General features: G+C 36.2%; 2 protein-coding genes across 3 annotated transcripts; one reads left to right on the plus strand and one right to left on the minus strand.

Annotated features, from left to right (window-relative positions):
- Positions 1–219: 219 nt before the first annotated feature.
- Positions 220–15,439, minus strand: LOC133522219 (uncharacterized). Its single transcript, XM_061857469.1, has 12 exons — positions 14,968–15,439; positions 14,682–14,892; positions 13,990–14,113; positions 13,493–13,599; positions 12,633–12,830; positions 11,705–11,911; positions 10,228–10,691; positions 9,455–9,752; positions 7,124–7,363; positions 4,651–4,841; positions 2,557–2,686; positions 220–620 (listed from the first exon to the last, which is right to left on the minus strand). Exons 1-12 carry the CDS (start codon positions 15,171–15,173, stop codon positions 318–320), a joined length of 2,679 nt encoding a protein of 892 aa, XP_061713453.1. The 5' UTR covers positions 15,174–15,439; the 3' UTR covers positions 220–317.
- A 469-nt stretch (positions 15,440–15,908) lies between these two features.
- Positions 15,909–26,120, plus strand: LOC133522223 (nuclear distribution protein nudE homolog 1). 2 transcript variants are annotated; one of them, XM_061857475.1, is made up of 7 exons: positions 15,909–16,207; positions 16,421–16,574; positions 17,272–17,408; positions 17,922–18,058; positions 20,202–20,354; positions 20,681–20,763; positions 21,937–26,120. In XM_061857475.1, exons 1-7 carry the CDS (start codon positions 16,134–16,136, stop codon positions 22,318–22,320), a joined length of 1,122 nt encoding a protein of 373 aa, XP_061713459.1. In that variant the 5' UTR covers positions 15,909–16,133; the 3' UTR covers positions 22,321–26,120. The 2 variants fall into 2 exon arrangements, with proteins under 2 accessions (XP_061713459.1, XP_061713460.1); XM_061857476.1 differs by having other exon boundaries at positions 15,912–16,207; positions 23,280–26,120.
- The last annotated feature ends 139 nt before the right edge of the window (positions 26,121–26,259 follow it).

Genomic DNA, 26,259 nt, shown 5'->3' on the forward strand with positions numbered 1-26,259 from the left:
GGACTATAAAACGTGTAAGAATATTTTTACTTTTCGTAACTAAACTAAGAGCAATTATTTAGAAGGAACCGTCAATTTAAAATGTCATTAATAATATGCAAGTTTAGTTTACACTTAAGGTTTAGGTGTCTAGGTTAGTGTGTTGGGTAGTTGTTTGAGTGTTTGTTGCTGATTTGTTTCAAAAGTAAAAAAAAATGATAAAAATAATAACAAAACATATTTATCGTAACATTTTTATTCTGCTCTCTCAGGCTCTATAAATAAACAACATAGATACAAATCGTTAAATGTACACTATATACAAAATAAACCTAATATCAACTAGTTAATTTCTGCGACGATACAACATTTTTTCTTAACATCGATACGTCAATGTCCCAGTGTTTTGACAAGTTACTAAGTGAGTCTAATAAAGATTGTTCCTTCTGATCATTTCCCAAGTCAGTTGTGTGGAGTAGGCTTAGTTCTAAAGAGACTCTGTGAAGGTACTGTAGTCTTTTGAAGAGAGCGTCTTTGAGTTCTCGGATTTCGGTCCTACGCCAATACTTTAGGTTTCTGCCGATAACTGTTGTGATGTGTTCTCGTATGTCTTTGAGGCAAGTCTTCTTGTCTTTAGTCAACTGAAAACAAGATAATACAATACAAGTTAATCTGACCCAAAGAGTTCACTCTAATACAGCGGTACTCAACCTGCGACCCACCGGGCTTTTTTAGGTGGCCCGCCTGGTCATCCTGGTATAGATACTAGATAATAACCTTGCCATCCGAACGTCACCTTTAACCCTTTTCCAGGCCGCACCAATCCCCAAAGTTTTTTCAAATAATTATAATATATTCCAATTAATCCAGCTTTGATGATTCATTTGAAGACAAGTCACATTTCCCGAAAGTCCAATCTAATTTGAACCTTAAATCGGAATACTAAAGTTGAAATTCTATTGGCGCGTATATGGTCGATTAATCGTACTATGCATGGAAAAGGGTTAAGGAAATTCATCTTGCGGTCCGGGCGTACAATACAAGGCAAAACGGGTTATTCCCAGTAGTTACCACCAAGTTGTTACCACTGGTAACTACAGGGAATAAAAATGACACTCTAATAAACTGTAGAAATACTCGTAGTATAGTATAAATAAAGTGCTTTAATAAATAATTATAAGTCGATTACTGTTTCAGTTAACTGCTTGAAAAGTGATCAATAATATTAAAACCGGTGCAAATGCATAAAATTAAACGTTAAAGTGAAATTAACATTTGGTTGAAATTGATCTTATTAATTGTAAATTGAATTAAATGTGACGTAATTTATTAAACTTGGATTTTTTGTCGAGGGCGCTTACGCCGCACTGCGTAGCGCAGCGTTGTATTTATATAGGAGCATCGCTGATAATGGCGTAAACGCCATCGACAATAAGGTCCGTTTCAATAAATAATGTCACAACTATACGTTCATTCGTACAAATCAGTCAAAGACAGACTATACTAATTGACTTATAATTAAACCGACTTATAATTAATTATTGATTAAAGCACTCTATATTTATACTGTTTTTATTAGTATTGAACGCTAACCAAATTTTGGTGGTAACTTCTGGGATTTTTTTTTCCTAGTATTTACCACTGGTAAAAATTTGGTGGTAACTGTGGTGTGTGTAACCCGGGGGAATAACCCGGCAAAACTCTCTTAGTGGCCCTCATTAAAAAAAAGATTGAGTACCCCTGCTCTAATATCAAAACTAACTAGTAAACGAGATTCAATGGTTTTCCGTGCATCTTGTATGAGTTGTAAGTACCTTACCTACAGTAAAACCCGCTTGAGAAGATTTCTGAACGGACCACGCCAAAAACGTGTATTAGGCGGAAAACGTAAAATCGTATTAAACGCTACGATCGCGTTCTACTGAATTGACTTTTTATCACACTTGTTCGAAAAAGATCTTATTTCATGCAGGTGTACTACTACAGGACAAAGGCCATTATTTCATTTATTTCCTATTCTGTCACTAATTCATACGAATCGTATAGGTTTACTTATAAAATACTGACGTTTCTAATTTAATATTTTTGTTTAAAAACATTTAATATCATTAATACAATAGCCGTTTAAATTATTTTTACACAATTTTCAATCATGGCTGGATGCCAGATAGGTGTGCCTTCGATGTCTAACCTGTCAAACAATGCCAATATGGCGGACGAATGTTTGAAATGATACCGTATTTAAGAATTATTCCACTTAAAATTTAGTTTTTTCTTCGCGAGTGTGATGAAAAACATTGTTTATAACTCCGGGGGTAAGAATATCGTTGCACAATGTACTATTTTCTGCCGGAAATTCCACGATTTCAAGGTATTTATCATTATTACTTACTACTAGTAGGGACTCAATTAACCTCAGGTGGTCTTCACCAAACGCCGCTCCAGTGTGCAAGCGGATCATCGTTATATACTTGCTTAGGGCTGTCTCGTTCACACCGGAGCGACGCGCGGATCTACATCTGCGTGATAACTGCGTTATTCCAGTACAGTTGTATTCGATAGTTGATGTTTTTTTACCTGATGTCTTGCGCAGAGTGCAAGTCGTACGCGCATGCGTTGTGGCGCACGCAACCCGCGCAGCGCCAGCGCCAGCAGACCGCTACCAGACACGCGTGCCGTCAGCGGGTACCTCATCTCACCCTCCTCACTGAAGGAAAACAGTACACATTTATTCAAACTACTTGTTGGAACCGGTTAGCAATAAAGGGAATTGGACATGATATTATAGAATTGTTTCACAATCCCTATCAACTCTGTACCTATATCGTTAACTTACCCGAACGGAAGGGTAATCAAATCAATAGAAGAAATATTGCGCGATACGATGCAATAGATGGAAAGATTTTTTTGAGTTCTAGAAGAGGGAACGGAGAAAATCTGTCATGGAATTCGTTTACAGATTTTCTGTGTTACAAGATGGCGGTCACGCAAAGTGGACAAAGGTATAGATGCTATAGGTACAAATATATCGGAGTGGCGGGGACTTAAAAATATCTGAACACGCACTCTAACGCCTTGGCAATAGAGGGGAGTTCAGATACTTGTGAGTACCTCGGCCGCTCCGATATATCTGATGGCGACTGTACAAGCAGAGCAGTTAATTTTTTAAATCATAATGACTAACAAATATATTCAATGAAGGTTTTTCAAGGATTTCCGGGACCCGAAATGTGGCGGTGTTTACGACTATGAACACAAAGATGAACGTGTCGGTGACGGCGATGTCATAGTTAACAAGGCGATGTCGTGACGCAGCGGGTCAAGGCTTACAGAACTCCACAATCCAATATGGCCTTACCTGTGCGGGGAGAACACGAAGATGGACGGGTAGATGACGGCGGTGTAGTGCCAGGCGAGGTCTTGTAGAGCTCCACAAACCAAGATGGCGGCCATGCTTACCTGTGCGGGGAGAACACGAAGATGGACGGGTAGATGACGGCGGTGTAGTGCCAGGCGAGGTCTTGTAGAGCTCCACAAACCAAGATGGCGGCCATGCTTACCTGTGCGGGGAGAACACGAAGATGGACGGGTAGATGACGGCGGTGTAGTGCCAGGCGAGGTCTTGTAGAGCTCCACAAACCAAGATGGCGGCCATGCTTACCTGTGCGGGGAGAACACGAAGATGGACGGGTAGATGACGACGGTGTAGTGCCAGGCGAGGTCTTGTAGAGCTCCACAAACCAAGATGGCGGCCATGCTTACCTGTGCGGGGAGAACACGAAGATGGACGGGTAGATGACGGCGGTGTAGTGCCAGGCGAGGTCTTGTAGAGCTCCACAAACCAAGATGGCGGCCATGCTTACCTGTGCGGGGAGAACACGAAGATGGACGGGTAGATGACGGCGGTGTAGTGCCAGGCGAGGTCTTGTAGAGCTCCACAAACCAAGATGGCGGCCATGCTTACCTGTGCGGGGAGAACACGAAGATGGACGGGTAGATGACGGCGGTGTAGTGCCAGGCGAGGTCTTGTAGAGCTCCACAAACCAAGATGGCGGCCATGCTTACCTGTGCGGGGAGAACACGAAGATGGACGGGTAGATGACGACGGTGTAGTGCCAGGCGAGGTCTTGTAGAGCTCCACAAACCAAGATGGCGGCCATGCTTACCTGTGCGGGGAGAACACGAAGATGGACGGGTAGATGACGGCGGTGTAGTGCCAGGCGAGGTCTTGTAGAGCTCCACAAACCAAGATGGCGGCCATGCTTACCTGTGCGGGGAGAACACGAAGATGGACGGGTAGATGACGGCGGTGTAGTGCCAGGCGAGGTCTTGTAGAGCTCCACAAACCAAGATGGCGGCCATGCTTACCTGTGCGGGGAGAACACGAAGATGGACGGGTAGATGACGGCGGTGTAGTGCCAGGCGAGGTCTTGTAGAGCTCCACAAACCAAGATGGCGGCCATGCTTACCTGTGCGGGGAGAACACGAAGATGGACGGGTAGATGACGGCGGTGTAGTGCCAGGCGAGGTCTTGTAGAGCTCCACAAACCAAGATGGCGGCCATGCTTACCTGTGCGGGGAGAACACGAAGATGGACGGGTAGATGACGGCGGTGTAGTGCCAGGCGAGGTCTTGTAGAGCTCCACAAACCAAGATGGCGGCCATGCTTACCTGTGCGGGGAGAACACGAAGATGGACGGGTAGATGACGGCGGTGTAGTGCCAGGCGAGGTCGTGCCGCAAGGCGTCGAGGCGCGCCGCCCGCGCGGGCACGCCGCACGCCGCGAGCAGCCGCGCGGCCTCCAGCGACGCGCGCGTCGTGGCCGCGCTGCACAGGCCGCCGCACACTGCCACTATTGTTAACTGTAACATTACATTATGACCTTATAGTCTACAGATATAAAGGAATATAATAGAATAGAGTATTTTACTTTTTTATCTACACACATATCATAAACCGTCTATGATGCGCCTCCAAAATCCGTAAATAATGGCCAACATTACGATAAACTGCTTTGTTACAACGAATTTCTTATCTGTGATGATGTTGTAATTACTTCATAATTACATCAAAATCGATGTGGTTATACATTCAATTTTGGAACAACTCGGAAAAAAAAGCAATTCGATTTGACCTCTATTCTAATATCAATCGAGATGCCCTTTTGTTCAAAATAAAATATCAATTGCTACTATTTTGACATATCTCGCATGTTAGTTTGTATCGAATGATACGAAAATAGGCCCCCGAATCTAGTTTGTCTGTGAATTAAAAAAAACTACGAATGCGTGACATGCGTGAAAAAAGTTTTCATTTACCGCCATTTGACGTCAGTTATCTTTTAATTAATTTTAAGTATAAAATGAATATGTTTTGTTGTTTTTAAAGTAACAATTGCAAATGGTGCGTGTAAAATGAGTGACAAAAATATTGAGAGCAAAGATGCTCAACGTTGGCTGTAATTTGGGTTAGTGAATATATCATAGAAAGTTTATAATATGTGTGTAAATAAAATAGTGTACATAATTAGGCATTAAAACACTCGTGTGACCTTTTTAAGAAACTCACTTCGTTCGTTTCTTAAACCTACACTCGTGTCTTTTATTATGTAGCAGTCACATAAACTACTAGTAAATGTTGATTTTTTTTTTAATTTTCGTACATTTACTCGCGAAAATACTAGCACTATAGATAAATTTCAACTTCTTCAACTTCAACATTTATTCAGCAAATTGGCCACAAGGGCACTTTTACACGTTAACATGGAATTCACATACAAACAAAAACAAGCACATCAACAATTAAGTATAAAATACAATTACAAAAAAAACTAAAATATAAAAAAAAACATACAGATATAAAAAAAAAACTAAAATTATTTAGAGGTGTAAATATCTCTAAATGTCAGAACTAAATGACTTTTATCAAATTATCCTTAGAAATCTTGGAGTCTCTAAGAGTCAATATCACTGGCACGTTAGTGACATTTCTCGATAGTTGACAAGCACATTACAGTGATACATAAAATTGAAGAAAAATCTTCAGAGCGCCACTGAGCTTCAACAGACTAGCCTTGGCACAAATAATTATGAGTTTCAGTTGCTTAGATATTATTGAAAGGCTTGCTCAGATGAACATGATAGGTGAATCGTTTATTGCATGTTTATGATCGTTAACATATTTTTGAACTCTAGGAAACGTTTACATATTTATGAACTCGACTTTACAGTCGATGTTAAAGATAAACCTTAAAATATGTATACACGGCTTTGCCTTAATATTAATGTCGTGTGTACCTACATATTTTCGGCACTTTAACTGTAAACATATTTTTGACGTCGACTGTACTTATTTATTGAGGACATTTGTTATTTGGCTATTGGCTACTATTACCTGGTAAAAAACGTTCAACTACTTGATAAAGATTGAGTACCTACAGTAAACTAAGTATCACTTTCATACAAAAAAGAGTGTTCGATCCTAACTAGTTTCGTATAAGAACAAAGTAGTTTTTGTTTGCAACCGGTTTCGTACAAGACTGAAAAACTTTTCGATCGCATCTAGCTACGAAGCTCCGGTTCTGTACGCGGCGAAGGGTTTTTAAAGTTTTTACTCGTCGTTTTTACTACGAATACGTACTGTAATGGACCTTTTCTCAAACTTACAATGAAATGTTAACATGACTTACTTCAAATTAGGTCCGGAAAAAGAACGTATCAGGTGCGATGAGTGAAGATGATATGTAAATGAATTTCATACAGCCTTACACACCTAGGCTTGTAAAGCAACCTTCTTCTTTTTTAAACGTCAAATTGTGACACAACGTCTTGGCATTCAACCATCAAATAATAGTAGATTCGTAATTTGTTTTAGCTGTGTAAACCTACGAATAAAACAAAGTGACTACAATATTTTTTTTCATTGCAAGTTTGAGAAAAGCACCATACTCGCCGAGAAACGGGGTTGCCGGTTGAGTATCGCTATTCTACTTCTATATCTACTTAGCCTGCAACCCTTCTTTTCCCGGACTCTAATGTACTATTAAAATACTGTCATTTACAGAAAAGTTACTACTGGTGCCTAAAAATATACGTTGAACCGTTAACCATTAATTCATAGGTAGCCGAGCATGGTATAAACTTACCACCTCCGGTTTCCTAACGAGTCGTCTAAAACTATGCGAAGTAAGCTCCAACACATGTATAGTGTGCTCATCTATGCCCATCTGCTCCACTTCTCCATCAGACCCGAAGTAGTGCGTGCGGTCCGCATCGTCGACCAAGGTACGGAGCGAACGCTTCAGGCCCTTGTATGTGAAGTTGTAGATGAAATCTCTTAGGGATTTGGCTGAGTATTCTTCTGACAACAGGTACTGGCTTTCTTGCTGCAAATAAATATCAAGATTAAAAATTATCTTTCTATTTCAAAACGAGAAAGAACGCGAAAAAGTTGTTAGAATTTCAATTTCAATTTCAATGCTCTCGTCTTTCAAAATAGTATTCAACATGTTTCTGTCAAAAACTAATTTTAGGTTCATGATTTTGTTGCTGACTTTATCCACATTCTCTTCTACCATTACCAATGATTTATCCAGACGATTCTAACGACCTCAAACTTTATGCGGTAAAGTTGATGTAATACAGTGTTCATATGGCTACAGACCTCTGACTTCAGAGTCCACTCTCAGGCCAACTTGCCAATGAACATGTAGAAATTACATAAAAAGTGCTCTTAAGAGTTTGCAGCAAGCTCGGCCGAATTTCTCATTCCCACACCAACGGAGTTTCGTTCTCATTTTAAAACTACGTGTTAGATTGTAATGAAACTTGGCACATACAATGACATGAGGTATGTCTATGCCTGTAATTAGTTTATATAGGTCTAGCTTATAAAACAAAGGAAAAACCTGTTTTGTATGAAAATTTTAAATTCGCTGTATTTTTTTAACTATGATATCTGAAGCTACATAATCTAATAACAGGCACAGATATACCTTATCCTATAGTAAGTACAAGGTTTCAAAGCAATCTAGCTAGTCGTTTTAAAATGAGAGCATGACTACTTTTGTTTACACACATCATTTTTGTATAAATTTTACAACTTTGAATGGTGCATTATGTGGTGGCGAACCATTCACGCTATAAGGTTGAATATCGTACCGTTATCAACATGTAAATACATTGTTATCATTGTTTTTCTCTGTTAATTAAAAAATAAATCTAAAACGTGGAATTACCTTAGTACACCAATATAAGGAAAACGATAAATATACATCGATAACAAGCGTAATAAAACGAAGCGCTGGAATGTAAAGCAATATCACGACTCCAATTGTTCAGACTATGACGCAATGTTTTATTAACTATTATTTATACTGCATGCCTGAACAAAAGCAATTATGATATTTACTAGTCTTAATTGAATATAGAGTTTTACTGCTTTGACTATAAGGTTTAATTTAGAATAAAAATGCGGACTGAGCGCTTACACAAATAAAAACACAGTTACAGAGAAATGCACTAGAATAAATGTGGATAGCTAGTCAAACAGCAATCGTATTGACAAATACCAATTTCTTACTACAGGCTTTGGGTAGTAGGTAAATTAGGTGCATTACACATACACCAACAACAACTTGCACTTTACACCGATTCAACGGAGCCACGCTCATTTGTGGCCTAATTAGTGTTTAGTTTTAATTTTATAAAATGTTTGTCTATAAGGTATTAATTTGGGCCTTGTTACCTGAATCAAATTTTTAATAAATAAATATACACTTTACTTTCGTATTTAATATTACAACACCAGACTTTGTAATTATTTCTAGTCTATTTAAGTATGTCTAAAAAAGTCTCAAGTGTTGGTTCCTATTCCTATCACCTATATGCATGTGATCTACAAATAAATTGCATCCAATTTGGGATTCGCAAATGGTTTGCATACGTTCTATTTTCTACTTTAATACAATTAAATTTAAGTTGATATTTAAATCAAGCCACCCCATAGTGTGATATTTGTAATATAGACTTTATGGGTATACTAATAAGGTAGAAAATCAATAATATAAAAAACCTTCCGTGTATCACCCACTGAAGGTAACCCTAACTGCCTGTACCTTTCTATATAATATGACAAGCGATGGTTTCTAACCCCGCCAGCATATTTAGACTAGACTATTGCGTGCATTAATGCTCCACAAAGTGATGGTTCCTCACGCTGTGAACCATCAACATGTTCTAGATCGACTAGAGTTCTGGGCGCAAGCGAGACCGTGTATGTGCCAGACATTGAAACACCTACCTTGCTATCCAATATGACAATTGCCGTACTATATCCTTCTTCCTGTTATTGTCTATGCCAAGGAACTCCGCAAAGTGATGGCTCCTCACGCTGTCAATCGCGAACATGTTCAGACTAGAGTTCTGCGCAAGCGAGACCCTAGCTGTACCTATGTACGGCAAATCGGCACACTTACCTTGCTATCCAATATGACAACCGCTGTTTTATCCTTCTTGCTATTAATGTCTATGCCAAGGAACTCCGCAAAGTGGTGATTCCTCACGCTGTCAACCGCTAACATGTTCAGGCTAGAGTTCTGCGCACAAGCGAGGCCGTGTATGTGCGAGACGTTGGCTGTCGCGCGCGGTGGGTACACTGGTGGCCCCCAGGTGTTGGCGAATCTCATGAGTTTACAGAAATGTTTAACGTTATCTTGGGTGAGGTTTTCGGGTGAAAGGGGGTCGTCTTCGAACGGTAGCATTGTGGTTCGCAATCTGAAATTATAGTATTTTAAGACATATAGATCAATGTGTTAATTGATAAACGATTCGTTATTTAATAAGGGTACCGAACAATATTTTTTAAGGAATTAAAGTATCTTAATGCCTTGTGTGTTTTTAAGAAAAAGGGTAGTTATATGTTATTGTACATAGTCAATAAGGTGCAACTTCCATTAAGATTTAATTGTAAAATCAACCTTATTAAAAACTGACAGTGTAGTACTTTTAAGTAATATTTTTAACACAGTATAGACACATCACGTCATTCGGTTTTAACCACCTGACGACTAGCGTCCTACGTACGTATATAGGCCTCAAACAAGTTTAGACTTTTTGTCAACTTGACAGAGTTAAACTTAATCTAGCAAACTTTGATACCCAGTTCGTCAGGCGGTTAAATCGACCAAAATACAGGTAATTTCCAAATTTGACCAAATTTTATGAATTTTGTAACACACTAGAAACTTACTCTTCCTCTTCCAATAATGGCTCATTTTCAAGCTTCTCTTTTTCCATAGACTGGCACTGTTCATAATTATCGTAGAAACTCTTTTCTGCCGGCATCACAGGTGCCGAGCATTCCTCTACCAAGCCTAGCGTAGACATAAGGTAAGACTTCTCATCACTGCCCACTACTTTAGATATATCAAAACCACCTTTAAACAAATAATTGAACATTCCTCCTTTCTGGTTTTTCTGCTGTTGGGTATTGTTGTTCCAAGGATACTTATTGTTGTGCGATACCACTTCTTTCCTGTACAAAGGATTAGTTTTCCTTATAGGTTGCTTGAATTTGTAGTTTTCGCAGTATTTGAGGAAGTCCTTTTGCTGGTACATGAGGCGTTGGACTTGTTGGAGTTTTACGAGCTCGGAGGTCCAGTTTAGAGTGTCGTTGTGGTTGCAGTTATAATATTCCATCGCTACTTCCCTTAACTAAAAACATAGTTTTTATATTGTTATTGTTACATACACTTGTTACTCTGTAGTTAGGGCCTACGCTAGCTGGCGCGGGTGCACGGAGCGGACGAGCGGGTTAACGAAAAATAGTATGATCGACGCTAACTGAAGCGGACGCGTGCGGCGGATTTCACCTACAAATAGCACCCGCGTGCGCCACGCACGCGGCGGGCGTCAGCTAGCGTAGGCCCTTAAACTAATGTCTTTTCAAACGCAAAAATATCGAGAGGGTTGGCGTTGTCTCTAATGGTGCCTCGATATCTCGGTTGGAGAGAATCGAAGTGGCTTTAGGTAGCCTTTTTAGGGTTCCATAGCCAAATGGCAAAAAAGGGAACCCTTATAGATTCGTCATGTCCGTCTGTCCGATTATGTCGCAGCCACTTTTTTCCGAAACTATAAGAGCTATACTGTTCAAACTTGGTAAGTAGATGTATTCTATGAACCGCATTTAAGATTTTTACACAAAAATAGAAAAAAAAAAACAATAAATTTTGGGGGTTCCCCATACTTAGAACTTAAACTCAAATAATCGTTTTCATCAAACCCATACGTGTGGGGTATCTATGGATAGGTCTTTAAAAATGATATTTAGGTTTCTAATATCATTTTTTTCTAAACTGATAGTTTGCGCGAGAGACACTTCTAAAGTGAAAAAATGTGTCCCCCCCCCCGTAACTTCTAAAATAACAGAATGAAAAATCTAAAAAAAAAAATATATGATATACATTACCATGCAAACTTCCATCGAAAATTGATTTGAACGAGATCTAGTAAGTAGTTTTTTTTAATACGTCATAAATGGTACGGAACCCTTCATGGGCGAGTCCGACTCGCACTTGGCCGCTTTTTTAAATTTTCAGCGGTAACAATATTAAGGCAATGCAATTTATTTTTCTACTTTATTTTATTATAAGTTACATTTTGTAAGTGGAACTTAGTAGAAACCTATTGATAAATTTATATTTGCGTAAGAATATTGTTGTCCTTACCAATGAATAAGATGGCAGTTGTTCATATAAAGGGTTAAGTGGGGTAAAGAGTATGAGCAGCGGGCTGCCATCCACATATCTATCGAAAGTGAAGGCTTTTCTCCACATTGGCACGATTCTACCAACGGGTTGCGAGAAATTCTCTAATATCCAGTTAATTAGGGAAGATTCGTTCCAGGTGTTTTCACTCTCGTCCAGTATATATTCCTGTGTTCAAAAACGTATAGACAATAAAAATACTAACCTTTGTATGCGAGGGAGCAAACCTAATAGGTTCCACATAACGACCGGCCTCGCGAGGAAATTGCCGTGCGAAGCAGCTCGGTCGGTGGAGAAGTGGATCGCCCGAGACAATGTAGCCTCGAGTGCTCGAGGCAGCTGCTTCGCGAGGCATTTTCCTCGCGAGGCCGCACGTTTTGTGTGGACCCGCTTAATGACTGAACAATATTGCGTTTTTAAATATAGTTTATCGTAGGTTTTAACAGGAACACTTAAATGTCTATAGGTGGTTCTTAAGTCTTTGAAATAAGGTTCATGAATTGCCAGTAAACAGAGTGGACTTAAATTTAAGTATGTATTAAAATTCGATCTAGTGAACTTCGTTAAGTACATTTACTCAAAATACTCAAATAAACCATTTTAAGCAAAACAATTTATACAGTTTTCCTGCACATAAGCATGTTTGGGAGGAAACTGAAGGTTATTAATTAATATTATTGTATTCCTGATCAAATTTATCACTAAAATTTCATTTACTGGATTTATATTGGTTTTAAAAATAATGTAATTATTTCGATAAAAAATTTTCAATGCAAAATGCGTGTTTGAATGCGTTGTGGCTACGATATGTAGGATGTCTAAACAAGATCTAGACAAGTATAACAGTATTTATATTAACTACTCCAAATACCATATGTTAATTCCATACCTTCGTATCGTTCCATAACATCAGCCTAGCATTTGGCACGCTGTTTACTCCGAGATCAATAGCCAGGTCCTCGGATGTCACAACTCCAAAGCAGACTTCGCCGATGAAGTCAAACTCCCGTATTTTGACGGCGACGTGGTACCAAGTGTTGTAGTGGCGCGAGGTATCGGTAATTGGCGTATATCCTACAGCTACAGCCTGCAAAAGTTAAGAATACCATATTTTTTATTATTATCATGGTGCCACCGCATTTAGCGACCCCGGAATGCAGGCGCTGCATATTTCAAGCTATAAAATAAACAGGACGATATTAGAGGCGTTACTTAGTTCGTCCATTTGCCTCGCTATTGATTGAATATGTAAGCAACCTAGCGTATTGTTCTGCGCGTATACGGTCGTTTCGGCGTAACGAGCTTACACGCGCGTTACATTTCCCTACATTTGGATTTTATGCGCTTACGCGCGCGTTACTTTTCCCTACATTTGGTTTTTATGTTTTTATATGATACAATCGATCTATGTGCGCGTACGCGTACGCTCGTAGCTATGAAATGCTAGTCTGAAACCGCCTATAAAGAAGCAGACAACAAAATTTCGATTTTCGAAGTTCGCAGTAGGCCCTCTGATTGCATTGCCTGTACCAAGATGAAAATAAAGTCTTCGTAAATTTCTTGTTATAAGAACTTTCATTTAAATTTTAATTTTGTTCCCTTAATAATAAGGTTTATATAGTAACAGATCATTTTGTCAAAAGCCTATCTCTCAACTCAACCATAATTAGTATATGTATAAGTATCAGTTTATCATACAGTATGACAAATCAGTTTTCAATACTTTTATAATTTATAATCATCACTTACATCACAGATAGACAGTAGTTGAACAAGATCCTCAGTTGTTGAGATCCTTTCTAAAGGTTTCATTACTAACTCCAGGAACTTAACCATACTATGAGAATCTCTTGGACCTAAAACAAAAATGTTCATCAATAAATAAATATAAATGTAAATGTTCATGTTGTAGGTAGTCATTTTACAGGATGCTCATTGGACATATATTAATTATAACATTTGTTAATTTAGAATAATGAGGAAGTTATACACAATTTTATAAACACAACAGTCTTTCCTCCCAACAACCAGAGATTTACAAAAATTAATAACAGGTTTTATAGGCTAGAGATTACATTCCAGCTTTATCTAGAAACTATTTCTTTAGTTTACAGTTACATTTACAGACCAGATCATAATGAATGATTTATAATATTACCTAACCTTACATCAAAGTTTGTTCAAGGTATATTAAAAAAAAATTGGCACTTACACTTATAAATTTCATAAAAAAAAAATTATCAAACCTTTATAAAGGACACCTCTCGATGTACTAGTGTAAGCAATTAAAATTGGCCAAGAAGGAATCTTATTGTGCTGCAGCCTACATTCACTCCCCGGATTCCAACAGTTGATAGCTGAGAAGTGCACCTGTAAATTATGATTGATTAATGAATATAATACTGAACTGAACCAGATAAAGTCCTAACATGAATTAAAATAGGTTTTTGTAAAAAAAAAAATAATAATTTTTGATACAAGCTTTTATTGCTGACTGTAATTTGTTTTCCACAGGCAACTATATACTACCCCAAACACAATTAGGTTGATTTGATTTATCACAGAGTTCCAAGCAACCTCCTGTCTCCATCATCAAATCAGCTTGGTTACCCAAGTTAAATATATGTGCAGTGTGAGAAGTGAGTCAAATTCAACTTGCAAAATTTGACCCGTACAAACATAGTTACATTAGTACAATTTACATACATACAATGAAAGTTAAATAAAAGCTTGTAATAAAAAATGAAACAACATTGACCTTGACCTTGACCAAAATTGAAACATTTGTAAAACAAAAAAATATATACATAGTGTACACACCTAGACCCAAAAAAAGTAGATGTGTATGTATGTAAAATTATGTCAACAATTTAGTTATCAAAGTCACCGCTTGAAAACCCTTAAAAAAAATGGCTTGGACATATAAATGAATACTTACGCGATTGCTTAATACCACTGCAGCCTCTTCAAATTGCCCTCTAACATACCGGGACTCTGCATCCCAAGGAGCATAATACATAACAAAGGATAAATCAACATTGTTGATGGTGGCATGGGCATTAGTGAGCTGCCCTTTATGCCAATCTGTTACTAGTGAATCCGAACTGAAAAACTTTGTAGCTTTGGGGTGCTTTGAAATCTTAGAAGGCCTGTAAATAGTAAAATATTACAATAATATCTAATTAATATAAATAAAATGTATGAAAATTAAGAATAGGACTTACGAATTATGAAGAGCACCATATGTCGTTAACGCTAAAGCGGCGAAAAATACCATTTCTTTAATCAACATTGTGACTGATTCTTTATTATTATGCTGTTTGGCCCTTTCAGAACTTTCTGGTCTTTGGGCATGTTTGGATGGACTAGATGTGTTACTCTGCGGTGCTACTTGGACAATGTTTTCTTCAGTGTCTACCGTCGGAAACATTTACACGTCATTCAAAAACAATAAGTAAAAACCTAAACTTGAAAAGCAGTATATTTGCATTGCAATGGCCTCTTGGTAAAAGGTACCCGTTCAAAGCAAAAGGAGATACGATTGAACTGAGAAATCATAATAAACATTCACGGATTCTGTTAGTCATATACTTGTTCATATATTGTTTTCCAACCAAATTTATTTCATTATAAAAGAGAACAATTTGACAATTTCTTATTATTTTGATAACAGGTCAAGTCAGCCAATCATTTGACAATGACAATGACATGTACACGTCAACCTCTACGTTACGGTCGGATTTACGTTAATAATTTACGTAGTTCCTTAATATTATTATCGATACATAATTTGGTAAAAATAATTTAAATCTTTATCATTACCACCAAATTAATTTTAGTTAAGCTTTGCATCAATTACATTGCCAGTATCTATTTCTTCCAAGAGAAACTTGAATATCGCTAAAATAAATACTCTTTAGCGTGAGTTGGAACGGAAATATAAAGCGTACTATTCAATGCAATAATGTATTTGCTAAAAATCAGAAATCTTCTTGGCGCAAATACAACAATTCATCTCTTGTATTTTTTAAATTCAAAAAGAGAGAGAGAAAGATTCTGTATGAAAATTTGACCTAATAGGGAAAGGGCAATCATTCTTTGTAATTTTACAGCACCGTATGTATTTTTTACAGCTGGTAATATTTTAGCAAGCGCCATCTTGTTGCAATTGGCATTTTACTTGTTTTTGGATGAGCAAGAACTGTGTCACATTTTGCGTTTTAACGGCTTCTAACAGTCATAGAAACAATTTAGTATTTTATTTAGATACTCGTTTTAAAATAGTACATATTTTGATTAATATTAGCTACATGAGTGTGGTGTAAATCTCAAAACATACTTTTGTTATGATAAAGGTTTATCCTTGAGTATTTTTTGGAACGTAGAAAACATGGAACCTCCGCGACAATCAGAATCAGATACTGTGGAATACTGGAAGAAACAAGCTAAACATTATGAGCAAAAGTAAGTTTGCTTATTATTGTGATCAACTTCGACATATTTCTTTCTCCAATTGTTAATAATAAATGAACTAGAACAAGAACATTATAAACCCCATACCTATTTACCCTTGCATTAACTTCCGTATCTGTTTATGTATATTTTAATTAACCTTTAACGTCATAAATTGCCTACCTGTTCTATTTCTCTAGTGTCTTAACTTCGTTCTATTTCAAGGGCAATTGATATGCAACAAGAGTTGGATGAGTACACGGAAAATTCAGCACAGTTGGAAAAAGAACTTGAAGCTTCACTCCTACAAGTTGAGAAACAGAACAGAGATCTAGAACATCAAAATCAGCGGCTAAAAAATGAAATAGAATCACTTAAGGTACATCATAATCTGTCATAATATAATGATGACTCACATTGTTATTATACTTAAGTCATACTTATCAGGCTCTATCATTATTGCTTTTAAATATGATTTTGTAGAACACACTAAGGTCCTGTTTTACAATGTCTAAGTATTGGATAGCTAATTGACAAATAAATTGACTGCCAGATGAAACTTAATGCTAAACTTAGCACTTTATCTACCAGTTAAGCTTATTTGAAGATTGTGAAGCGAGCACCAACAATGACTATATTCATCAGGTAAGTGGCAAATAGCTTATTCAGTACTTTACTTGGACATTGTAAAATAGACCCTAAATACACAAAAAAAAAATATAATAATAGTCAAAGAAATTAAATACTGATTACTGTGATTACTCACGTTGAGATAGAATTTTGCATGTCTTGTCTTGTGTCAGCGTCACTCAATATAATGATTCACTCCTTATAACATCGACATTTGTTGGCTATAGTTGGTTTACTTTTATATTCATTACTCTCTATATAATGAAAACTCTGAAGCGCCAAAAAATGTCCGGTCACTTGAGGGTCGCTATATAGAGTTTACACTGTAGTAAACATTTTGGATTCTTAAATGAAATTAATAATTGTAGGTATTTATCAATCCATGGAACAAAACTAGGTGTATTGCTATGGTTTCATTGTTTTTCATGTCTACATTCACATTTTAGAATAAATTAGAAAGAAGTCAGCATGAAACCAATGCATTAGAAAATGAAGTGCAATCACTCAAAATAGAACAGGACAAAAAAGCTGAATACATCAGAGAGTTGGAGCAAAAAAATGATGATTTGGAAAGAGGGCAAAGGTAAGATCTATAGTTTCAACACAACATAATTTGCAGAGCTTTGAAACTAGTCTTGATATACAAGAAACACTGACAGACAGTGTCCTTTAGATTACATTAAAAAGTATAAAATTACAACTGGGTTAACATGATATAGAAACATATAGTAAAAGCTTACTTACTGCTTACTTACTTATCGTAAGTAAGTAAAGTGAAACATGTTTCTAGACTAAAATATTACAAATTCTGACACAAGTCTTATTATTTATACACAAATATAAATTATTCAGAACTGTTATAATACTAAAGATTCAGTCCCTATCATCTTTACTAAGTAATAAAATTAATAAAGAAAATTGTGTTGTGTTTAATATATAAAACGCATTTAAATACAAAATATAAAAGATCTCATCTCTGAACAACTAACCATGGCAACAAGTGGCACTAAAAAGTTTATTCATCCATTTTATTCATATCCGCCTCAGTGACATTTATAATTGGAAAATGGACTGATTTATTTTACAATGATTACAGGGTTATCTCTGAATCCGTGTCTTACATAGAGGCAATGTTACATCAGGCATATGAAAGAAATGCAGTGTTAGAAAGTGAAGTTGATGAAATAGAGGCACTAAAAGTGAGATTACAACGAGCTACAGATGAAGCTAGAGGTATGTATATTTATTTCAACTTAAGATAACGCTTCAACTGTTGTTTACTCTGAGAGTACGTCTGAATGTCTGTCAAGTTAGACCAGTTTGACAGCACTGGCTTCCCTCGAATGCAAATCTAAATAAGTGCTTTGTATAAAAGTAGTGTTTTTGTATTTGTATACATTTGAACTTTTATGTAAGGTAGAAGTACTAGTGCTTGACGCTGCACTAGTCACTGACATGGGCACTTTATTTCGTGGAAATATAGGTTAAATTTGAACAACAAAAATTTTTCTGTATTCGAACTTAATCCTTGTCACTTAAACATAAAGTGCCCATGTCCAGTACTAGTGCAGCGTCGAGCACTAGTACTTCTACCTTATATTAATTTAAAAATTTCTTAATCAAAATGCCATTTCTAAAAAAAATCTCGTTAAGGCCCTGTAGGTTCATGTTCTTCTCTTACTCTCACTGAGCGTAAGAGAAATCGCTGAGTTCTCACAAATAAAATTGCGCATTTTTAGAATTTTCATATTTTTAGCTTTTGTGCATAAAGTTTCATAACATCATGGACAGGTTTTCCCAGGCATGTACTTTTTTCTCCATGTCCGTCAATGCCAAAATTACCGTTGTGCTAGTACAGGGCAGTGCGGAAACAGAAACACCCAGAATACTGGTGGATGGCACAGCTCTGGAAGTCGTCAATAAGGTTTTCTACCTTGGGTTGACCGTGTCGAACAATCTCTCGCTTGATGCAGAGATCAATATTCGTATTGGCAAACCGGCGACCATGCTTGCGAGGCTACGTTCAAGGGTGTGGTGTAACAAACATCTCACTGTTAGAACCAAGATGATAGTATACCAGACTTGCGTTCTGTATACTCTTGTACGGAGCAGAAACCTGGACGACGTATGCAAAATAGGAGCCACGGCTCAACACTTTCACATGCGCTGTCTAGGCAACATTTTAGGCATAACTTGGCAGGACAGTGACAAACCAATTACTAATTAAAATTTTGGAAACCCTATTGTTATCTGAAAAAGCGGTACGACTATTCAAAATCTCCACTCTCTGAATCTACGGCACCTTAATGAAAGGTTATAATTAGTTTGAAACTGAGTGTTTAGTGAAATTTATGAAATGATTTTTTCGGCTCTGACCCTATCTGTTTAACAAAAGGTATTGTTTCCTTTATGCTGTGAGTACTTCTGCTACCCCTAATAACGCCGTCATAAGTAAACGGGACAAACCCGTTTAAAAACCAGAGGGCCTTCCGCGAACTACACTTACGTACGAATTGACAAGTGCGACAGTGAGGCAACACATTGAACATGGTTCGCGGTAGGCCCTCAGTTCTACCATCCTATTTATATAGTTCAAATTCATGAAATAACCCATTCAACAAAACTTGTTATCTCCAAATATAATACCCTGTTGTTTTTGCCACCCGCGTGGCTCATTGTTCTTCAATTAAGTTGTTACATAAATTTGAACCAGGGACCGGTCCGGTATCCCCTTCGAGGGTTTTGGAAGGGGTATTTCGTAAGGCTTTGCTTACCAAATCCATTGCTAACTTAAACCCTTTCATTTGGCTCAGGTGTCATATTTTTTTGAATTAGGAAGGGGACATCCGTTCATTTTAGCGGTATTTCTGAAAGGGAAACCCAATTCGGGTAAGCAATTCAAAGGAAAGCCAGTCGTTGGGGCTATTCGATTTATTCGTTTACGACTAAGCTATATTTTTTCTGGGAAGGGGTGGACAGGTCCCTGATTTGAACCTTAATACTTTGACGATAGATGCTTTTAAAAGACATGTTTGCTTTAGCACGTGCCGTGAATACGCGAGCAGACCGCTCTGCATAATAGAAACATAGGCTTTTGCTTAACAGATAGGACCAGAGCCGAAATCATTTCATATAATAATTCATATTGTAATGCATATTGGGCTAGGATAAACATTGTCAAATGACAACCAAAACTCACTAATTATTACCATTACCTGAATCTTATCGTATTGAAGCCAGGTTGATTTTTATTTATTTATTTTTTGCTTTTAGTGAGTTTTGGTTGCCATCGACTATATTGGTAAATTTTATTATGTAATTTTATTTTCATTTAAAAGCCACTTATACTAAAATACTTATTATTGTGCAATTTCAGATTTGAAGCAGGAACTGAAAGTAGTAGAAAAACTCCCAGTGCACAGAAAGGAAGATGACAGTACAAATGAAAATGGAATGGTGAATGGACACAACACTTGCTCCAGAGCAGTTGAAACTGAAACCCAAACAGCTTTGCCTTCACCTCTAAAACGTGAGTTGTGAAATTTGATTGGTAGAGTACTTTTTTTTTGATCATTAAATTAGAAGACAATAATTATAAAAAGTTAATTCTTGAAAAATAGGATTGTAACTACCACAAAAACTTATTGTCATATAATATTTATAATTATTTTGGATTTTAAGTTTTTAACATAAGAAATAGTCATTCAAATTCACAATTGCTCAACATTCATTTGACTAAATGGGAGCTAATCATCTGCACTTATATTTATTTTCGTTCTTTGGGAAAAACCCAAAGATTTCATTGCTTAGTTTCTAGTTATTGTTTTACGGTTATAAGCTCGTTTTTTTTTATAGGAGAAATCAATGGTAACGCCATGACACCGTCAGCCAGAGTATCGGCTATCAACATTGTGGGTGATTTGCTCCGTAAAGTGGGGGTAAGTGATAACCAAATTATTCAAACTTTAGTTAAAGCTTTCTTAGTTGTTGTTGTGGTGCTAGTTACTTTTCAATACTTATTTGAAACATTTTGAAATTACTTTCTAGTTTTTAAGAAAATTATTTTTGCCATAAAAAAACTCTGAAATGTATGATATAATCTTAATATAAATGCTAGTCATTTTATGTATTTATGTTATTTATATGTATGTATGGTATGATTTTTTTATATTAGTTGGTGTCAAATGATATTTTGATATTGTTATTATTTATATTGTTTAACATAAAATAAAAACATTGTTATATTTGCACTTTATTTTGCTTATTTTTTTAAATTCAATGCTTTGAGTTTTTCAACTGTCAACAACACCATCTGTAAGGTAGAGCCAGACCAACATAAGTTGGCAGCGATTTTGATAGCCCAGCCTGTGCAAGTGTTAAGTAAACATCATAATTTCATAGAAGTTTGGCGTTTTAAAATAATACTTGCAATGTCTGGTCTGTCAAAATCGCTGCCAACTTATCTTGGTCTGACTCTAGACTAATCACTATTTTAGCGTTCATATTTTATTTATTTTCGACAATTTTGGGTCATCATACGACAGTTGACTAAGTTACATGAGGACTTATTCATATAATTGTACCTCTAGTCTATATCATTTTAAAAGTAAATAAAAAACACGTGGTTTTTTTTATATTGAAGCTCCAAATGGAATAGACAGCTATATTAGTGGCACCAGTGACCGACAGAAACCATTAACAACACTTGTTTATTATGCAAGATAATACAGTAGCTGCACAGTGTTGCCTTATTGGAAGATTGGTTTCCTACCCTTACATTCTTGAATAAAAATTAGACGTGTCAGTTGGTTCCTGTCTGTCTCTGTCACTGATTACACTACCCTATATGCTGTTACTGTCAGAAAAAAATATATATTGTATATACATATCATATTGTTTTATACACAACCATTCCCACTATTGAATAATATATAGATTATACAATTTTATCTATGCATTATATTATAACAATGACCCATAAATAGTGTTATATAGTTAGGTTCACAAAGCACCAAGTAGAAATGTATGTACACATTAAAGAACAATATTTGCATGTTAATTTTAGTTGTGCTTAAATTGTATGTAGTGTGCATGATATTTATTGCTTCCAGCTTGAAAGGTTTCTTTGCCGTGAATGTGGTAAGATCAAATGCTCGTGTGACGCTCAACCTCCAGACTTGAGTGAAGCCGCCAAGTCAACCGAGATCTCCCATGCCTGTGATAACACCGATAACAGCATAGATGCTTCCATCGAATATAGAAACCCTAAAGTGTTCATACGACAATCTTCTGGGCCTGATCCAATAACACAAAAACATCAGTTAAAGCACAGATCCTCCGAGGAGGGATTTTCTAGGCCTGGAGTGGGAGAGAATGGGAAATTGAGACGATCTTTCGCTGTGAGATCTAGGGAGGGGCTTGAAAACCTGTTGAGCTTCGCTTCTATTCGGAATGGACAGACGCGAGCCAAGCCAAAACAGACTTTAGCACGATAACATATACCTGTAGTAGTGAATTGCTAGTGGCTCGTGCACAAATACCTGTTTAATACTACCCAGAAAGGTCATCTCTGCTTCAAAGAATGTTAAATAGAAGGAAAAATTGATGATATACTTGTAATTATAGTATTTCCTATTTTATATGTATTCCTCGAAGCCAAGGTGGTTTACAGGGCAGTAGCACACAAACATACCAACATTGTGTTTTTTATGCTTTAATTCTTCAGTTTGTAGTTGTTGTCAGTAGGAATTTGTAACCGTAATCTTAAAAACTAGTTGACCGGACAGAATTTAATCACGCATTCCTTGGACCATAAAGTGAAAAAATGGTTATAGGACCGTAAGGCGGTTATCACACTGGATGCGATTCGTACGTCGCTTCTATTTTTGAGCGAGACAACGCAATGCGCGTATATAGCGACATCCCGCTCGTACACGGAACGAGGAGGTGCGAATCGCATACAGTGTGTGTGACTGTGAACACGGATAAACATCTTTTCTGTGATACGAAATGAATCCTTTAAATTGAACTAGTCAAGTTTAATTCGATAATAAATATTGTACTGATCGAGTTATAGCATTTTTACCCAAGTTTCTATACCCAAATTCTGTATCGTATGTGACATTTTAGTATCTTAACATGGTCTGGAATAAATTATTAAAATCTGTTGGATATAACATATAACTTACTTAAATTACGGTGATCTAATTGCAGTGTACATAATAAATGATGTATAATATGGTACTATATTGTACTGTTTTTTATTATAGACATTATATTTTTAGATGCATGTTTCACGCGTAAATGTATTATACTATGTATTGAGTTATATTTTCCCAGTAATATTTTTGTGTGCTGTGCGTAATTAGTCACGGTGAAAGCTTTAACCGCACATTCTTTCCCATCACCTACTAATATTAGTATCATTCATATATTGTACTTTTCTTCATTGTAGGCTTTGGAATCAAAGTTAGCATCGTGTCGTGGTACGGTTAGACCTAAAGAGCATTCACCAAATTCAAGCTCAGATGTGAATAAGGACTACAGGTGTGTACTCAAGAACTAATACGCTGTTTGTCATCGGCAACTCATCGCCACTGCACTGCAAAACTTAGTTGCAGACTTAGCACTTATTGTGATATTGGTACACAAGTAAAATAATTTAGATTGTATATTTTCGTAATGTTGTCTGAGTTAAGCACCTAAGAAGAGTAATATCAAAGAAGCTTTAAATCTGCTTCATTATTAAATATAAACTAACTTGTGTACTAAAATTAACATCACTTTTCCTATAATTTGCTAAAAACTGTGATGATAAATGAAGATATTTTAAGAATTGGTAAATGTAGTACTAATAATCTAATTTTGGCCTACCCACCGGCGACAAAACACGTTATTTGCGGCACACAAAGGCTTATAGATCTGTAGATACCTTTGGATTATGAGTTAGAGGGCTTCGCGACCACATAGTGTCTAATAGAATGGGCCACCATTTAAGTACTTGTAAAGTGTGCCGTCCGTCTAAGATCTGAACGATATAAATAAAAGTATAATTTAATTTACCTTAATATAATAAAATCGTTAATTCTATCAGATATATGTATTCTTTATTAATGAATTATATTGCATTGGCGCCCGAATCAAATCTTGATGTGGTTATCTGCCCACGCGTGTGGAAGCTATCGCTAGCTGAAATTGGTGGACAAAATATTTTGGAGTGATACTTTATGTAAATAATTAGAATTCATATGAAATTGTTAAAATTAGAAATTTTTATAATATCAATTCAATTAATTTCTTGATATACAAAAAAACTGTAGGATCTTATACTCACCGGACTGATTTTGATTTCTTAATTGATTTTGTTAATGGATAGAATAAAAAAAAAACGAATAGGTGCAGACAACAATAACAAAAATAGGCAGATAAAATACCGGTAGTTGTTTACAGAAAATGTTAACTTAATGTTACATTTTCTTGTAGTTAATACCCTATATACGTGTTTGTGTTTAACAAAATCTTGCATCATTCATGTAAAGAGTTGAAATATCGTGTCCAACGCCACACCACAGACAACTCGATGGTGGTTTTTATATTTATATCTCTATCCTAAATATGTCAAAAGAAGGCGAAGTAACGCAATAACAAACCCAGGCATTTGGAAGGAATTTTTGAGTTGCGAAAAAAAGTAGTACGAATTTGTTGGCGTCGATGAACTAGCCCTATAGTGTTGAACGGCGCCAAACATTTTTCAGCGCGTCAGTTGTCAAATTTTAATTAAAGGACTTCCTTCACATTACTATGGATTTAAGGCATCCTTTAGATGTGGTTAAACTTAACTAGCTGCTTGTAAAACAATACCGCAAGACACGTGTAAAGACAGCTGGTATCAGTGTTGGCCGGTAATTAAACAGAAAATATTGAAAATTAACCATCACAAATTGAGACTGTCACAGTTTACGGTTCAATTTGTAACGTTTAATTTTCAATATTTTCAATTCTAATCAACGTTCAGCCAACACTAGTTGGTATGCCATTGACTTACATGCTACCGTGCACATTTTTTTGTTGTGTCTTTTTCATGCAGTTAGTTAAATTTAAACATTTGTAAAGGCTGTTTCAATTGTCTGTCGTCATATATCAATCGGATAACTAATAAATTAACCATTGGACAACTAATTTCAATTCTTTACTTTTACAATTAAATATAACTAATTGGGCATTCAATGTGGATAAGACGTATTTTATTTAAAATTGTAATTAACCATTGTCATCTAAAATAATATATATTATATTTTAAATATTTAGTTACTATACTTATTGATCATCTTCATTGTTAATCTATTTTGACCCCCATACTCCATTTTGTAAGCATGGTATGTCTGTCGTTCTATCTGTAAGTAACCTTTCTAACATTAAAAACGATGTTCCTCCGTTCCGATTATAGCAATAAAATAATTTCTAATTTTAATAGGTATAATTACTGTTGTAAGCATCGTAATTTGTGCTCACACTATTAACTGAAATGAAATGATCAAGTTTATATTAAATGATAGATAAAATAATGCATATACTCTTGTTACACATAGTCTTGCCTTATTGTACTACGTCAGTATAGATTTCATTTATATGACAAGAGATTTTGCCTCTTTCTTTTAGCTATAATAAAAACAACTAGTTTTTTAAATTTGTTTGGTAATTATATCTAATGATATGAATTGACTGTAAATGTAATAGTTTCTACGCTGTCTTACTGCCACGCCTGTTTGTCACAAGTGTCAAGTAGATTCAATTGAGATAACGAAAGCGTAGTAATTAATAAAGACTGCTAAATAATCTTATAGAGATCGATTTTCTAAAATAAAGTGTTTGTAGGCCCTACTTTAACAAGCTTTCATTCCTATAGTGTTTTGGCCGTGGCTCTTATTATAAAATTATAACGCCCTGTATGTTTTCTTTTTCAGTGAGTTCTAGATTTCGTATTAATATTTACAAGCTAAGGTCAAAACGCTGTACCAAATGGGAATGAAGTGACTTCGTCAAACAATTTAGAACACAACTTTTCGAAATGTTCAGCAGTCTTAATTATTTACTTTTCTGTATATCGTAGCCTGTAACACAAACATTTATTGCTAATGCTGGGCGTGAAATAAGAATTATTTTTACAACCAGATACTTTAATTCAGTTCTGATGTTTTGTTAAATTTTCAAGCATTTATTCCATGTGATGGAGGTGCAACAATTATTTTGTGCGCAATTTAATATTGAACAATATTAAACCATAAGTCAAAACCTACACTGATTTTAATTTGTATTTAACCTTCCTTCCATTCATTTACATAGCCAGATACGGTTGATTGAGTTGGGAGCCCATACATAAAAAGTACGCAATTATAGTTTGGTATAAGAAATACATTTTTCTACTCGTCAACTGT

This window comes from Cydia pomonella, chromosome 10 (genome assembly GCF_033807575.1).
Source record: "Cydia pomonella isolate Wapato2018A chromosome 10, ilCydPomo1, whole genome shotgun sequence".
In the NCBI taxonomy this organism is placed as follows: domain Eukaryota; kingdom Metazoa; phylum Arthropoda; class Insecta; order Lepidoptera; family Tortricidae; genus Cydia; species Cydia pomonella.